Source organism: Pelophylax lessonae (genome assembly GCF_965119305.1).
Source record: "Pelophylax lessonae genome assembly, chromosome: 13".
NCBI lineage: Eukaryota > Metazoa > Chordata > Amphibia > Anura > Ranidae > Pelophylax > Pelophylax lessonae.
The window spans coordinates 204,201,078-204,218,027 of NC_138780.1; the positions used below are offsets into that span (position 1 = coordinate 204,201,078).

The 16,950-nt window shown below is 44.9% G+C and overlaps 1 protein-coding gene across 1 annotated transcript in view; it reads right to left on the bottom strand.

Annotated features, from left to right (window-relative positions):
* The window catches only part of LOC309569498 (NACHT, LRR and PYD domains-containing protein 12-like), a 1,417,729-nt gene that overhangs the window by 1,346,913 nt on the left and 53,866 nt on the right, over positions 1–16,950 (bottom strand). The window contains exons 4-5 of the mRNA XM_082275358.1: positions 13,930–14,094; positions 12,467–12,631 (exon numbers count right to left, since the gene is read on the bottom strand). Of these exons, the coding sequence (XP_082131484.1) occupies positions 12,467–12,631; positions 13,930–14,094 (330 nt within the window). The remainder of the gene's footprint in view (positions 1–12,466; positions 12,632–13,929; positions 14,095–16,950) is intronic.

The following is a 16,950-nucleotide window of genomic DNA, read 5'->3' on the forward strand; positions in this document are numbered from 1 at the left end:
GAAAGTGAGGATGACCTAGAAGACCAAAGTTCAGGTTTTGATTTTGCCATGATCTCTCCGCTAGTAAGAGCGGTAAAAGAGGCGTTAAAATGGGAAGAGCCAGCAGACTCCCCAGCAAAACAGATGAAATACTTTAAACATCTCAAGAAAGAACGGGATCATTTCCCTTTTCTGAATGAGCTGGGGGAAATCATTACAGACGAATGGCATGGAGTTGAAAGAAAGAATTCCTTATCGTCCAAATTTTCCAGGTTATATCCTTTTAAGACCGACAAGGTGAAGCATCTTGATTCTGCACCTACAATAGACGCAGCCTTGATGAGGCTAGTCAAACACGTTACCCTACCTTTGGAAGATTCCGTCTCATTTAAAGATGGTCTGGATAGACGAATTGATACGGATCTCAAAAAGATCTATCTGTTAGCTGGTATGACCTGCAAGCCAGCCCTAGCCCTTGCAGCCACATCCAAAGCTATGGAGGCTTGGGTAGATAACGTGGAGACCACACTGAAAGGTGTCTCAGAAGAAGCAGCCAGAAGCTCGGCTGTGTATGAACTAAGGTTAGCAACGGCCTTTTTGGGAGAGGCTTCCATTGATATCATTCGCCTGGTGGCGCGGGTCATGCTCTCTTCTGTCACGGCCAAACGTGCTTTATGGTTACGTCCCTGGCTGGCCGATCCTGCTTCCAAACAAGCCTGGTGCAGGATTCCGTTTGAGGGTGCGTCCCTTTTTGGCAACAAGCTGGACAGTGCCATTACCCGTGCCACTGGTGGTAAATCAGGTTTCCTCCCTCAGGATCGCCGTTTGTTTGACCGCAGAAGATTTCAGCACAAACCAAGTTCGGATCGATCCAGAGAAGCTCGATCTTACAGGCCTGGACGTGAGTTCAGAAAGAATTGGAAAAGATCTCAACCTACAGGTCAGAAGTTCAACAAGGGAACACCTTCTAGTGGTCGGGAGACCACAAAGTCTTTTTGATATCAGGCCTGCTCAAGCGTTGCGAGTAGGCGCTCGTCTACGTCAGTTTGCGCACGTTTGGGCAGCCTTGATTACGGACCAGTGGACCGTCAAGACTGTGTCTCATGGTCACGTTTGGTCTTTCGAAGAAACTCCAATTCTGCGGTTCATCCCTACGGCTCTACCTCGCGTGGAAGAAAAGAAGTCAATTCTTCTGTCATACGTAGATTCCCTGATCTCTCAAGGTGCTGTCATCCCAGTTCCGGCCGAAGAAAGGTTTCAAGGCCTTTATTCACCTCTATTCATGGTACTAAAGAAAAACGGTTCTTGGAGACCGGTCATAGACCTGACTCATCTGAACTCTTTCATAAAAAAAGAGAGGTTCAGGATGGAGACACTCTTCACTATCCGCCAAGTGGTGCAACCAGAAGATTGGATGATCTCCATAGATCTAAAAGATGCCTATTTCCATGTCCCAGTGGCAGCAGAACTACAAAAGTTTCTTCGCTTTGCCGTGGGTCAAGTGCATCTCCAGTTTACCTGTCTCCCTTTCGGGCTTACCACCTCACCTCGAGTCTTTTCAAAGGTCTTACTGGCTATTGTAGCTCTGATCAGATCGAAAGGGATCCGACTGTTTCACTACTTAGACGATCTGCTTCTTCTTTCTCAAGACCAAGCACAGATTCTGCAACACAGATCTCAGGTAATCTCCACCCTTCAAGAATTCGGGTGGCTCTTGAATCTGGAGAAAAGCCATCTGGATCCGTCAAAATCCTTGATCTTCCTGGGGGCACTCTTCAACACCTCCAGAGGCACCATCTCTCTTCCAGTGGAGAAGATTCCGGTGATCCGCAGCAGAATACAACCGGCAATGTCAACTCCTTATCTTCGGGCATCACAGTGTCTGAAAATAATAGGGACCATGGTCTCCACGGCCCCCATGGTCAAGTGGGCACAGTGGAGGATGAGGCCCTTTCAAATCGGTTTCCTCCGCCAATGGAGCTCTGGGAATCCAGACACTCCTGTACGGATAACATCCTCTATGAGGGCGAGTCTGTCTTGGTGGCTACAACGGGAAAATCTCCTGAATTGTCATTCGATCATTCCCGTTCCTTGGATCGTTGTGACATCGGATGCCAGCCAGACGGGCTGGGGTGCGCACTGCCTGTCAGAGGTGGCCCAGGGCAGGTGGGACTTTCCCACCCTCGGGTTGGTCTCAAATGTCCTGGAGCTTCGGGCAGCTTTTCGTGCCATCATGGCTTTCCGTCACTTGGTGAAAGGGTCCTCGGTCCTTCTACGGCTAGACAATACGACGGCAGTCGCATATATCAAGAGGCAAGGGGGCACCCGCAGTTCCTCCCTTCTGGAAGAAGTGAAACCGATCATGGCATGGGCCCAACGGAATCTTGCCAATCTATCAGCTGCTTATCTTCCAGGAGTCCAGAACGTTCAGGCAGATTTTCTGTCAAGAACCAATCTAGACAACAACGAATGGTCTCTTCATCCAGAAACCTTCAAGTGGGTCATCTCTCTGGGGATTCTTCCGGAAGTAGACCTGTTTGCCTCTCCAAACAATGCCAAACTGACGAAATTCTACTCGAGATGGCGTTATCCCCAAGCCTACGGGGTAGATGCTCTGACGGTCCACTGGAAGTTCCACAAAGCATATGCTTTTCCCCCGGTCCCAGTGATATTCAAGTTCCTGCAGAGACTCAGGAGAGAGAGGGTAGAAATCATAGCAATTCTTCCGTTTTGGCCAAGGAGGCCCTGGTTTCCTCTGCTGCTCCAACTGAGCTTTCGGGATCCTGTTCCCCTGCCATTCAGGTCGGACCTTCTATCTCAGGGTCCAGTGCTGCATCCATGCCCAGCGCAGTTACATCTCATGGCATGGTCCTTGAGAGGGAAAGACTAAAAGCTCTTGGCTGTCCAAGTGCGGCAATGTCCACAATGATGAGTGCCAGGAGACCGGGCACCAACAAAGTCTACGAGAGGATCTGGTCTAAGTTTGAGGATTACATGTCTAATGAGTCCGATTTCATCACTAATCCTAAGATCCATCACATTCTGGGGTTCCTCCAGACAGGCTTAGACCTATCTCTGGCTGTTGGCTCTCTCAGAATACAGATCTCAGCAATCTCTGCCTTCACGGGGACCTCATGGGCAAAACATCCTCTGGTCCGGCAGTTTTTCAGAGGTGCGTCAAGAATGAGACCTCCCAGGAAACCCAGGTTCCCCAAATGGGACCTTCCACTAGTCCTTGAGTTTCTCTCAACAACAGTTTTGGAACATGGAGATTCCTTCTTCCTTAAGAATCTGTCTATGAAGACGGCCTTTTTAGTAGCCATCACATCGGCTAAACGTGTCTCTGAAATTAGTGACCTAGGTTGCAAAGAACCTTTTCTGACATTTTTTTCCTGATCGGGTTGTCCTGGTCCCTATGCTAGGGTCCAATCCGAAGGTAAATTCAGTTTTTCATGTCAACCAAGAGATTGTTTTACCTACATTCAAGTCTCAAGATGACCAGAGTACCCATCCGTTGGATGTGGGCGAAGTCCTTCAAACATACTTGAAGTTCACAGCTTCCTTTCGCAAGTCAGACTATCTATTTGTTCTCTTTTATGGAAAGAACAGAGGCAAGAGGGCTTCTTCCAGAACAATTTCTAGCTGGATAGTTCAGACCATCCAGTGGGCATATAGAGCCAAGGGACTGGCTCCTCCGGAAGTGGTGACGGCTCATTCCACCAGAGGGATTTCTACGTCTTGGGCGGCTTCCCTTCATGTTGCACCAGATGTCATTTGCAGAGCGGCCTCATGGTCCTCAATTAACACTTTCATGTCACACTATTGTGTTGAACCTGCTTCTTTATCCTCAGTTGATTTTGGTTTAAAAATTTTGTCTGTTGACGGTGCAAATTAAACCTATTTCTGTTTGACCAGCAGTTGCCCACCCGGGTGTGTATGGCTAGTTATTTCCCATACGTGTGCTGCCATGGAGTCTGTCAGGAAAACGGAAAATTTATATCAATACTTACCGTAATTTTCCTTTCCTGATAGAACTCCATGGCAGCAGGAGTTCCCTCCCATCTGCTGGAGTAGTCTATATATGGAACACGGCTCCTGGCTTGGAGCAAAAATTTATGGGAGTGGGGTCCTATAGGATTGGAGAGGAGGCGGAGCCTACCCATACGTGTGCTGCCATGGAGTTCTATCAGGAAAGGAAAATTACGGTAAGTATTGATATAAATTTTCCGTTTTTTGGTATTAAGGCTTGATTCACACAAATGCGTTTATTCATGCTTTTTGCAGCAATGCATTTCATTTTTTTAACATAGGTTCCTATGGAACAAGTTCATATCAATGCATTTTTGTGCCTCTACATTTTTGGAAAGGGTCGGAGACTTTTTTCCTACAAAATGCAGCATTTTGCATGTAATAGACTTCAATGGACCTGCATCCAAAACGCAAGTACTGCGTTTTTAATCACGATTTTGCCACAATTTTCGTCTTGCAATTTGTGTGCTTTTTTTTTTTTATGGCTTTACATTAACTGTACATAGCTGGTTGCTAAGGAGTGGGCCAGGAAGCCGGCCGTCGTGTCCTTAACAACTGATGATTTATCAGCTTTCAGCGGGTTTACCTGCTGACAGCTGAATGTAAAAAGAAAAAGAATTGTCGACAAAATAAAATAGTGAAAAAAAAACTGTGTGGAGTCCTCCCCCAGGTCCATACCAGGCCTTTTTTGGATTTGGAGGGGGCAGCCTGGCAGGTCAGGAAAGGGAGGGGACAAGCAAGTGCCCCTCCTCCTGAACCAAGCTAGGCCACATGCCCTCAACATGGGGGGGTGTGGTGCTTTGGAGCAGGGGGGCTCTGCCCGTCTACCCCAAAGCACCTTGTCCCTATTTTGATGGGGACAAGGGCCTCTTCATGACAATCCTGGGTTGTGGTTGTCAGGGTCTGCGGGTGGAGGGTTTATCAAAATCTGGAAGCCCCCTTTAACAAGGTGGCCCCCAGATCCCACCCCCCCCATGTGCATGAGTATGGGGGTACATCATTGTACCCCTACCCATTCGCCAAAAAAGTAGTGTAGTGTGACAAAAGACGATAGTTTTTGATAAATCCTTTATTAAAAATGTCTTCTTCTTCCTCCGTCTTCTTCCCCCACTTCTTCTTCCGGTCTTCTTTCTCCACTGTTCTTCTTCCTCCGGTCTTCTTCCTCTGTCTTCTTCTTCCCCCTCTTCTTTGTCTTTCTCCGGTCTTCTTCTTCCTCCACCGCGGCTCTCGCTGCCGGCTCGCTGAAAATAAAAGTCTGTCCGCATCGATGTCACACATTTCATATGCAACTATGGGGCATGGCCATCAGATTGGGTCATTCAGAGACCCCGCCCACTTGTGATATCACAGACCCATCATGCCCCAGGCGGTGACGTTCACAAAGAGGCAGGGAATTTGAATGATGTTGTCTGCAGCGTCAGAGGAGGTTTTTATTTTTATTTTCGGCGGCAGAAAAAGGAGAGAACACCGGAGAAAAAAAAGAAGACTGGAGGAAGAAGCAGGGAAAGAAAAAGATGGAGGAAGAAGAAGACCGGGAGAAGAAGAAGAAGAGCGGGGAAGAAGACATTTTTAATAAAAGGTTGAAAACTGTCTATTGTCTTTTATCACACTACACTACTTTTTGGGTGAATGGGTAGGGGTACAATGTATGGATGGATCTGGGGGGACCCCACACCATTTTTTTTTTAATTTTGGCGTGGGGTTCCACTTCAAGCTCCTCAGAGCACAAGTCGCATGCCAACTTGGATGCGACTTTCATTCAAATCTATTGGCTGAAAGTCAGATCAGTTAAGACGGCTCTCATAGGGAACTATTGATTTTAACATGTCAGAAAAAAACACTTGACGCGGCTTAACGCTGTATCCAGTGGTAAGCCTTGTTTAGCCACATCAGATGTTTTTACAACTGTAACGCTGGTCTTCAGAATGCACTGGCCCTGAGTTTTTCTTGCGGCTTGAAAATGACTTTGCCACTTACAGCTCCTAAAAGCCTATGTGTGCATGGACACACAGAATAACACGGAGAGACATTTTTAAGCTGCAAAAAAAAAAACTGCTGACGCTCCTAAAAGCAGCTGTAAAAACGCCCTGTGTGCATGAGGCCTAACTCTAATACGGGAACAGTGAAAATTATTACACGGTTTACCGCACACGAAGCAACACTGCTATCGGTTATGTCTAAACATTGGCATCTCTTGACTGAAGACTACACATTTTCTAAGACTGAAGACTACACATTTCCTAAGAATAGAATAGAATACTTTATTGATCCCAAAGGGAAATTATTGCAACATATACCACACTCAACAAAGAAAACACAAGATCACAACAATGAACAGAAACAAGACAAAGACATAACAAAATTTCATAACTCTAATAAACATCCATACAATTAAAATACAACATAATAAATAACAAATTGAAAAACTAACGGCAAATCAAGCCACCAAAATACAAATATACACCACTTTTGCTAGCAAGACCAAAAAAAAAATAATTAACATAATACAAACATACTATAAAAACTATATAAAAAATCCTGATAATAAATCCTATTTAAATCTTCACCTCCAGCCCTCACGGAGAAGAATTATATAACTTGATGGCCACAGGCAAAAATGATTTCCTGTGTCGTTCTGTGGTGCATCGTGGTTGTAACAATCTGTCACTGATGATACTCAGACTAACCAGAAAATTGTGGAATGGGTGCGAGGAGTTGTCAAAGATTGAACGTACCTTGAACAACATTCTCTTTTCTAACATTGTTGTTAAAGACTCCAATTCCAATCCAACAACATCACTGGCCTTTCCAGTCAGTTTATTGAGTCTGTTGGCGTCAGCCACCCTAAGCCTGGCACTGCATATTGGAGGGCGCTGACCACCACATACAGGAGAGCGCTGGCTACCAAAGACTCAAAAACATCTTCAGCATCATCCAGCTGATGTTAAAAGACTTCAGACTCCTCAGAAAATAGAGTCATCAGAAAACCTCTGAAGATGGCAAGACTCTGTCTAGTAACTAAAATCAGTGGTATATATACAGCCCACTCCTGAGTTGGTGTTTAGACGGGCCACATCATTGGGTGACTAACTCACATCTTGTCAATATTGTGGTCCCTAGGACAATGCCCTATCACCCAGGGGCACCTACTGATGTGGTGACTGTCGGCGATGCCTATGGGTAAATGAGGGCCAGGGTATTCGTCTACCAAATGAACAATGGCATAGATCCCTGAGGTTTGCAGACTGTAAAACATAGGGTGTCATATACCTCATGACATGCTGTTGCAAGGCATTTTGTGTTGATAAAATGATTAAACAGTTTGGACAAAGAATTGGAGACCATGTCTATTACTCAGTTAATGGCAATTGTCTCCCCGGTCACTAGGCATATCGGTCTCCATCATAGATTTGATAATACGATGGTTTCATTCTTTGTATTGGAGGTGGTCACTCCAGATTTGAGAGGGAGGGACTGGGATAAACATCTCCTATAATGCGAAACACTTTAAATAGAGTGGTTGGCAGCTACTATCCTCCCTCCTGGGATCAATGAGATCAATACATATAAACCCTTTCTATAAATATCTCTGTTTCTGTTCGTTTGGTCTCCAGCTTAATAATATCTTTTGTTCTGGTGTAAGTAAACACTTTCAAATGCCTGTTATTTTGCTTTAAATTTAAATCTAATAGTTTGGTACATGTAATAGATAGGTAATGTCCTGACATGTATGCGTCTAATGTCCTTGCTTGAGGTCCTTTGAGGGGGCATTCATTTATGACCTATTTTATACAATTTTATTTTGCATCCATTTAACCACTTAAGCCACAGAAGATTTTACCCCCTTCCTGACCAGACCCCTTTTTTCAACTTGGCACTTCGTGAATTTAACTGACAATTGCGCGGTCATGCAATGCTGTACCCAAACAAAATTTACGTCCTTTTTTTCCCACAAACAGAGCTTTCTTTTGGAGGTATTTGATCACCTCTGTGCTTTTTATTTTTTGCGATATTAATAAAAAAAGAGCGAACATTTTGAGAAAAAATGACATTTTCAAATTTGTCTTTTAAAAAATATCCAATATACTCAATTTATGTCATATTTTTTGGCCAAAATGTATTTGGCGACATGTCTTTGACAAAAAAATTTCAATGAGCGCATTTTTATTGGTTTGCGCAAAAGTTATAGCGTCTACAAACTATGGTGTAAATACTGAAATTTACGCAGCTTTAATTTCTGACTGCCTATCTCATTTCATGAAGTGCTAAAATGGCAGGGCAGTACAAACCCCCCCCCCCCCCCCCAAACTACCACTTTTTGGAAAGTAGACATCCTAAGGAATGTCCTGAGAGGCATGTTGAGCTCATTGAATATTTCATTTTTTTGTCACAGGTGTTTGAAAAATGACTAAAAAAAAATAATTTATTTTTTTTACACAAAGTTGTCATTGAAATGATATATTGCTCACACATGCCATGTTAATAATGCGGCGCTAGTCTTATATAAAAAAGTCCCAAATAAACTGGACAAAGCAGTCCTTCAGTGTCCACTTTAAACGGAAGAAAATGTGAGAAACCGCAGGCCCGGAGAACCGCCACCAAGCACACTAATCACACCGCCTCTTACCAGATACAAGTGACCTCCATTACAGAGATCCGATATGGCCAAATGTGTAGGGGCAAAGAACGATCCTCCTTCCAATGACGTAGGGCTCACAGGATCAACCATATACAGAATATAAAATAGAAAGTGGAACACTCTCATAGCGCAGACTGCATAAAGCTTTTAATTGCACGCATAGTTGTGAACACTTACAATAAAATAGAACAAAACAAGCATCTTAGCTGATAGTGGGTGTTCTTCTCCGTGTACCGTGCTGTGTTCCGAATAACACCAAGAAGATGGCCGCCACGTCTCCTCACCGTATTGGCCTGCGTCACCGTGAGTGCCACCCGATGCGTTTTGTCATCAGCAGACGTCGTCTAGGGGTGTGGTCTCATGGTGAACAACGCTATAAATAGCGGTGGAGGAGGGCGGAACTCATAAAGCAAACCGAAACCCGGACATGAAATACATGCGTTCCCAGTGCCGGTATATGGGTATATGTGTAATTACACCCCAAATATATTCTGCTGCTTCTCCTGAGTACAGGGATACCCCATGTGTTAGACTTTTTGGGAGCCTAGCTGTGTACAGGAGCCCGAAAACCAATCCCCACCATCAGAATTTCAAAGGGCGTACATTTTTCATTGCATTTTATCACTACCTATAATGGTTTAGGAGGCCCTGAAATGTTAAGATACCACAAAACCCCCCCAAATGACCCCATTTTGGAAAGTAGACACCCCAAGCTGTTTGCTGAGAGGCATGGGGAGTCCATGGAATATTTTATATTTTGCCACAAGTTTTGGGAAAATTACAATTTTTGTTTTTATTTTTATTTTTTAACACAACGTTGTCACTAAAAGATACATTTCTCACACATGACATGGGTATATGTGTAATGACACCCCAAAATACATTCTGCCGCTTCTCCTGAGTATGGGGATACCCCATGTGTGAGACATTTTAGGAGCTTGGCTGTGTACGGGACCCCGAAAATCAATCACCATCTTCAGGTTTTCTAATGTCGTAAATTTTTGATTTTACTCCTCACTACCCATCACAGTTTCGGAGGCCCTGGAATTTCAAGATAGCACAACCCCCCCCCCCCAAATGACCCCATTTTGGAAAGTGGACACTCCAAGCTATTTGCTGAGAGGCATGGTGAGTCCATGGAATATTTTATATTTTGCCACAAGTTTCGGGAAAATTACATTTTTTTTTTTTTTTTTTAACACAAAGTTGTCACTAAATGATAAATTGCTCACACATGCCATGGGTATATGTGGAATTACACCCCAAAATACATTCTACTGCTTGCCCTGAGTACAGGGATACCACATGTGTGAGACTTTTTGGGAGCCTAGCTGTGTACAGGACCGCGAAAACCAATCAACACTCTCAGGTTTTCTAATAGCGTAAATTGTGCATTTCACCTCTGCACTACCTGTCACAGTTTCGGAGGCACTAAAATTCCAAGATAGCACAAAACCCCCCCAAATGACCCCATTTTGGAAAGTAGACACCCCAAGCTATTTGCTGACAGGCATGGTGAGTCCATTGAATATTTTATATTTTGCCACAAGTTCCGGGAAATATATATATATATATATATATATATATATTTTTTTTTTTTTTACACAAAGTTGTCAGTAAATGATATATTGCTCACACATGCCATGGGTATATGTGAAATGACAACCCAAAATACATTCTGCTGCTTCTCCTGAGTACAGGGATACCCCATGTGTGAGATTTTTGTGCAGTCTAGCCGAGTACAGGTCCCTGAAAACCAATCCCCACTTTCAGGCTTTCCAAGGGCATAAATTGTTGATTTCCCTCCTGACTACCTATCACAGTTTCAGAGGCCATGAAATGCCAAGACAGCATTAGACACCGTTCTAATAGACCGTTACCTGCCTATTACAGTGGTTGTTGGAACAGTGTATGTTTGGAATCACAGTTATCGTGGACAATATATATAACTTCGGAGATACTACCTTGTGCAGCCATGGGTTAACCAGAGAGGCAAGCAATAATGTCCATTCATGTAGGTTGGGATACTCATGTACCTAAATGTGTTTTTACATCAATCCTCTTTCTATCTACATAGGTTAATGGTTTTGCCTATCTGAATTGGGGGACCTATTGTTTAATCTCCATCCTGTTCTTATGATCTGCAGGTTTATGATATCTCAATGCTCCAGAGCCATTTGGTGCATACCTATATTATTGTTTATAGCGGCTGTTTCGGGAGCCTATGCAATGTTATAATGCATTGTTACTTTTGTTGAAGCAGAGCCTTACACCCGTGACTTTAACTGGCTCCCACGCTTGCCAAGGAGACTGCCATTTGGTGCTTTTCTCATTCATAGGTCTGGGTGGATTAGGGAGTGAGTATGTGCCCCTACATTTTTCTAGCCATGTGGGTTCTCTCCACAGCGCATAGAGAGATATACCTTTGCCTGTTAGTGTAGCACCCTCTAGTGTGCTAGATTAGGTAACATAGTTAGCTGCAGTGTAGGGAAATTTGGCCTGACTGAGAGTCAGACATGGGTTGAATCTGGGTCAAGGCTGAGTGACACAGGGAGACAGGATGAATCAGCAAGTAGCATCTCTGGTAACTCCCCCTGCTTTCTGGAACCTAGGCCCCTCATAAATAGGCATAATCATGCCAGCAGGGTAGTTGGGTGGAAGATGTAGAAGGAGTGCTGAGGAGGCTGTCATGGTCTCTGAGGATGCCCCCTATTCTGGGGGGTTAACCTCAGGCCTGGGGCTCGGATGATGGAGGGACATTACCTCTACAATACACAGAGGAAATCCTTTCTAGATTCACAGGAGCAATAAGAAGACAACAGGAGCAGGTCAGCACGTCCTGGAGTTCTTGAGAAAAGTCAACCAGGCAAGCTGGTGAGTGTCAGTTTGGGAGGACTGTGGGAAGTAGCCGGGAGGTCTAGTAAGATAGGCAGCGGCAGCCAGGTGGGCTGAAGAAGTGGTGCTGGGAACAGTAGCCACAGGGATGTAAGCTGGTCGGGTGGCAGATCGCCATTCTGTCAAGGGAGAAGATGGAGACCTTGTGTTTCTGGTAAGCAGGAACCCAGATTTCTGTCTTCCCCCAATCAAAGCACCTCCCCCACAGTTAGTAAGAACTCCCAGGGAACACAGTTAACCGTTCAATCGCCCCGATGTTAACCTCTACCCTGCCAGTGTAAGTAGTACAGTGACAGTGCATATTTTTAGTACTGATCACTGTAATAGTGCCACTGGTCCCCAAAAAAGTGTCAAAATTGTCACTTAGTGTCCGCTGCAATGTTGGAGTCCTGCTATAAGTTGCTAATTGCCGCCATTACTAGTAAAAATAAAATAATAAAAATTCCATAAATCAATCCCCTAGTTTGTAAACGCGATAACTTTTGCGCAAAACAATTAATATATTCTTATTGGGATTTTTTTTTTACCGAAAATATGTAGCAGAATAAATATTAGCTCTAAATTGATGAATACATTTTATTTTTTTACATTTTTTTATTGGATATGTTTTATGTTTTTTATGTTTTTTAAAAAAAATTGTTGCTCTTTTTTTGTTTATAGCGCAAAAAAAAAAAACGCAGAGGTGATCAAATACCACCAAAAGAAAGCTCTATTTTTTTGGGTACAGCATCACACAACTGAGCAATTGTCAGTTAAAGTAACGCAGTGCCATATCGCAAAAAACGCTCTGGTCAGGAAGGGGGGATATTTATGAAGTCAAAAGATGGATTTTTATGACATCATCATATTTATATATTATTTATGTGGTTTAGAGATAAAACTGTCCCAGAATATTATTGTCTCAGTCAGTCCTGTTATACTCACTCTAATTCCTCTATCCGGCTTGTTGTCAGAGCTTCCATCAGATCCCTGAAATGAGGACCCTCCAGATTGTTCCCATTCAGGTTCAGTGTCCTCAGTGTCTGATTATTTCTTATTCCAGATGCCAGGTGGAGGCAGGAACTGTCTGTCAGGTGATTCTTATACAATCTGTAAAAGAAGAGAAGAATGTTACCAGAAGAAAAATTAATTTCTTCCCCAGGAATGAATGTTACTATTCTCTACATACATGGAACTTATTTCTCTTTATTGGAATGATTTATACAAGATCACTTTATAAACTCCAGGAAATAGAGTCATCCAATATTGTCATCCATGTGTAGAGACAGTGATGTCTCCATACACAGGATGAGCACAGAATACCACTGACATGACTCGTATTGTGCTTGTGACTGTACTCACCGTCACTGGGAGTGAAAGACCAGTACTTAATGGACACTGGGAATATGGTTTGGATTGCTTAAAATGGGTTCTGTGTTTACACTTATAATAATGTGTATTGTACCTCAATGTCAGAGACGCACAGTCTGTCACTGGCGGTCACTTCCTATTGTCTGTGTATTGAGGTGTGATGTGGATTCTGTTAAGCCTGTCTGTCCCATTGTTAATGAACTCACATATTGTTTCTGTCCAGATAGCTAGATAATTAGTTCAGGTTAATTCTATTTCTGTATACAATTTCATCTGCATATGATAATGTAATCAGGCAACCCCTGACCTGTGTGTGGTAATCTGATCAGGAGGGGAATGTCCATGCTGTATATAAACTGTGTGACTGTTCAATAAAGGAGAAGGTTCCAGAACAAGCTAAGTTGTCGGCTAGCTTTGTATGGGGGGGGGGGGCGGCTGGAAAAACTGATATCTTTGCTCAAGACTGAAGGAAGCTGTATACTGACGGAAGCCCACAAACACAGTGTGGGTCGTGGTTCAGTTACAGTTCTATAATCTCCGTGTTTATGGGGCATGAATGGTATCAGCAGACAGTGAGAGGCCGGGATCAGCAATGCTAGTGATTGGACGGGATGATTTTTATCTGATATTCTATTTATCTCTGCTGATAAGAATTCTGTACTCATAGGGAGTAATGGGGAGATCCCCTGACACTGAATAGCAGACGGCCAGGTCAGGTGACAGGAAGCTCATATGATGATCTGATTGGTGATTGCAGTGAGATCAGATCCCCCCATGTATGACCTCCTATAATCGCATCTATTTTACTAGTTACCAAACCAAAGAGAAGATCAGATTTGTAAGAAGGTTTTATGAAATGCCTCTTTCATGGCTGATAACAGAATTTAATAAGATCCAAGAACTAGACACCAGTCCGGGATTGGCTGTATACTGGGAAATCCATATAATTACATTATTATTATTATATTATTATTATTTCATTTAGATATAAAACTGTCTCAGAATATGATTGTCTCAGTCAGTCCTGTTATACTCACCGTAATTCCTCTATCCGGCTTGTTCTCAGAGCTTCCATCAGATCCCTGAAATGAGGACCCTCCAGATTGTTCACATTCAGGTCCAGTGTCCTCAGTGTCTGATTATTTCTTATTCCAGATGCCAGGTGGGGGCAGGAACTGTCTGACAGGTAATTATTGGTCAATCTGCAGAAGAAGAGAAGAATGTTACCAGAAGAAAATTAATTTCTTTCCCAGGAAAGAATGTAATTATTCTCTACATTGGGGGTTGGCATCTCCTGACATGTGTGCCAACACCGGCACATGGTTTATTTTTCAGTAGCATGTGCCTGCAGTCACCCAGCTGTCATTTTTTTTAAATTCTTAGGCCTGTTTGGAAACCAGTCTAAAAACTGCCTGAGCTCCCGCTGAGAAGCTGTCAAAACCGACAACCAATCAGAACTGATAGAGGAACTCCCTGCCCATGCACATATGCCAAGGACACGCAGTGAGGCAGGAATGCCTCCACCGCCTATGACCGACTGTCAGCTTTGACAGCTTTCTGATGGGAGAGCTCATCACCCTGCATGCAAATCTTTGTCAGTCAGCTCTTTTCCCTGAACCACAAATCCTGCCTGCATTTGAGTTGAAGCTCTTTCTAGGATTGCAAGACAGGAAGTGCATCGGTGGAACCAGTGTCTAGGGGACTAGACTGGCAGAACAGGTTTGCAAGGGGCACAGTGGTAGGACAGATACATAAGGGTGGTACAGTGAAGGAACACAGAGGTGCAAAAGGGCACAGTGGAGGGACAGATGTGCATGGGGGTACAGTGGAGGGAAAGATGTTAATGGGGGTACAGTGGAGGCAAAGATGTGCATGAAGATACTGTGGGGGGGGGGGGCAGACATTTAAGGGATATGCAGGGAGGTACAATAGTGGGACAAAGGTGAGAGGGGTACAGATGTGCATGGAATGTACAGTGGCAGAACATGTGTGCTGAGTGCAGTGGTAGCAGAACATGCATCTAAGGGAAGCAATGGTAGGGGAACAGAGGCATAGGGGCAGTGCAGAGATAGTAGAACAGGTGTGAGGGATAGAGTGATGCAAGAGGTATGTAGGGGTGCAATGGTGGTGGAACATATCTGAGGTGAATCAATAGTGGTACAGATGTTTTGGGAGTGCAGTGGTGGAAGAAAGGTGAGAGGAGTTCAGAGATGAATAGGGGTGGCCAAGGGATGCATTGCAGAGGCAATGAGAGGAAATATCTGATTACCATGGGCAGCACCCAACTCTAAGCAGTCCTTTACAAAGCCTGACTCATGGCGAACCCATCTACCTTATGTTACTGAAAGCTATTCCCATCCAGCGGCTTAGGACATACATGTGGAAGAAGACCACCCACACACATACACTCTTTTTCTTGTTTAAACCCTGTAGCAGGTATGCAACTCCCTCTCACTTCTGAAGGTGCAAAGTTTGGGCCTGATCACACTGGGTGTTCTGTGGTGTGAAGATGCTGCAACTGGGCTGATATGAGGGGTGAAGGTGCAGGAATTGGGGCGATCTGAGGTGTGAAGGTGCAGGAATTGGGGCGATCCGAGCGGTGAAAGTGCAGGAATTGGAGTGATCTGAGGTGTGAAGGTGCAGGAATTGGGGCGATCCGAGGTGTGAAGGTGCAGGAATTGGGGTGATCTGAGGTGTGAAGGTACAGGAATTAGGGTGATCTGAGGTGTAAAGGTGCAGGAATTGGGGCGATCCGAGATGTGAAGGTGCAGGAATTGGGGCGATCTGAGGTGTGAAGGTACAGGAATTGGGGTGATCTGAGGTGTAAAGGTGCAGGAATTGGGGCGATCAGAGGTGTGAAGGTACAGTAATTGGGTTGATCTGAGGTGTGAAGGTACAGGAATTGGGGCGATCCGAGTTGTGAAGGTGCAGAAATTGGGGCGATCTGAGGTGTGAAGGTACAGGAATTGGGGTGATCTGAGGTGTGAAGGTGCAGGAATTGGGGTGGGAAGATGCAGGAATTGGGGTGAGCTGAGGTGTGAAGGTACAGGAATTGGGGTGATTTGAGGTGTGAAGGTGCAGGAATTGGGGTGATTTGAGGTGTGAAGGTGCAGGAATTGGGGTGTGAAGTTGCAGGAATTGGAGTGAATTGTCAACCTTGTATAATCATCAGGGCTGGCGCTACCACTAGGCAAACTAGGCAGCCCCCTAGGGCGCACTGCTGCTTACGGGTGCAGCTGACCCTTGCCTCACCTCTTCCTGGTTGCCCCCCAGGCTCCTGGCAGGGCCGCAGATGCAGAGCGGTGTCCAGTGTTCCCCTTCTCCCTCCTACCACCTTTCAGATGTTGGTTGGAGAGGCACAGACCAGTGTAACAGGCAACCAATAGCGCTGCTCTTCTGAGTGGGAGAGCGTGACTGCTAATAAGTTGCTCTGCCTTCCAGTGCTGCCACCACCTCCTTAGTGAAGCAGCTGACCTCTGTAAACCACCCCCCCCCCCCTGCCCAGTCTGCCACATTTGATCAGAAGACGCTAGTGGCCCGAGCAGGGCTTGATTGGGGCAGAATGGAAAAGATCCGACATACCTAAGTATGAAGAAGGAATGATCACATTTACATCAATGTCACATGCTCACTGGTAATGCCGGCTGCAGAATTCTAGTCATCATCAGTGTGTTCTCCCATCCTGTGTACTGAATAGGCAATGCTCACACTGATTACCCTCCGTCTTCTCACTCTGCTTCTTATCTTTGTTTTCATTTACACTGCACACAGCACACTGCACACTGCTCACTGCACGCTGCCCACTGCACACCGCTCCCTGATAACTGCACACTGCTCACAGCTCACTGCATACCGCTCCCTGATAACTGCACACCGCTCCCTGATCACCGCACACTGCTCACAGCTCCCTGCATACCGCTCCCTGATCACTGCACACCGCTCCCTGATCACCGCACACTGCTCACAGCTCACTGCACACCGCTCCCTGATCACCGCACACTGCTCACAGCTCACTGCACACCGCTCACTGCACACCGCTCCCTGATCACCGCACACTG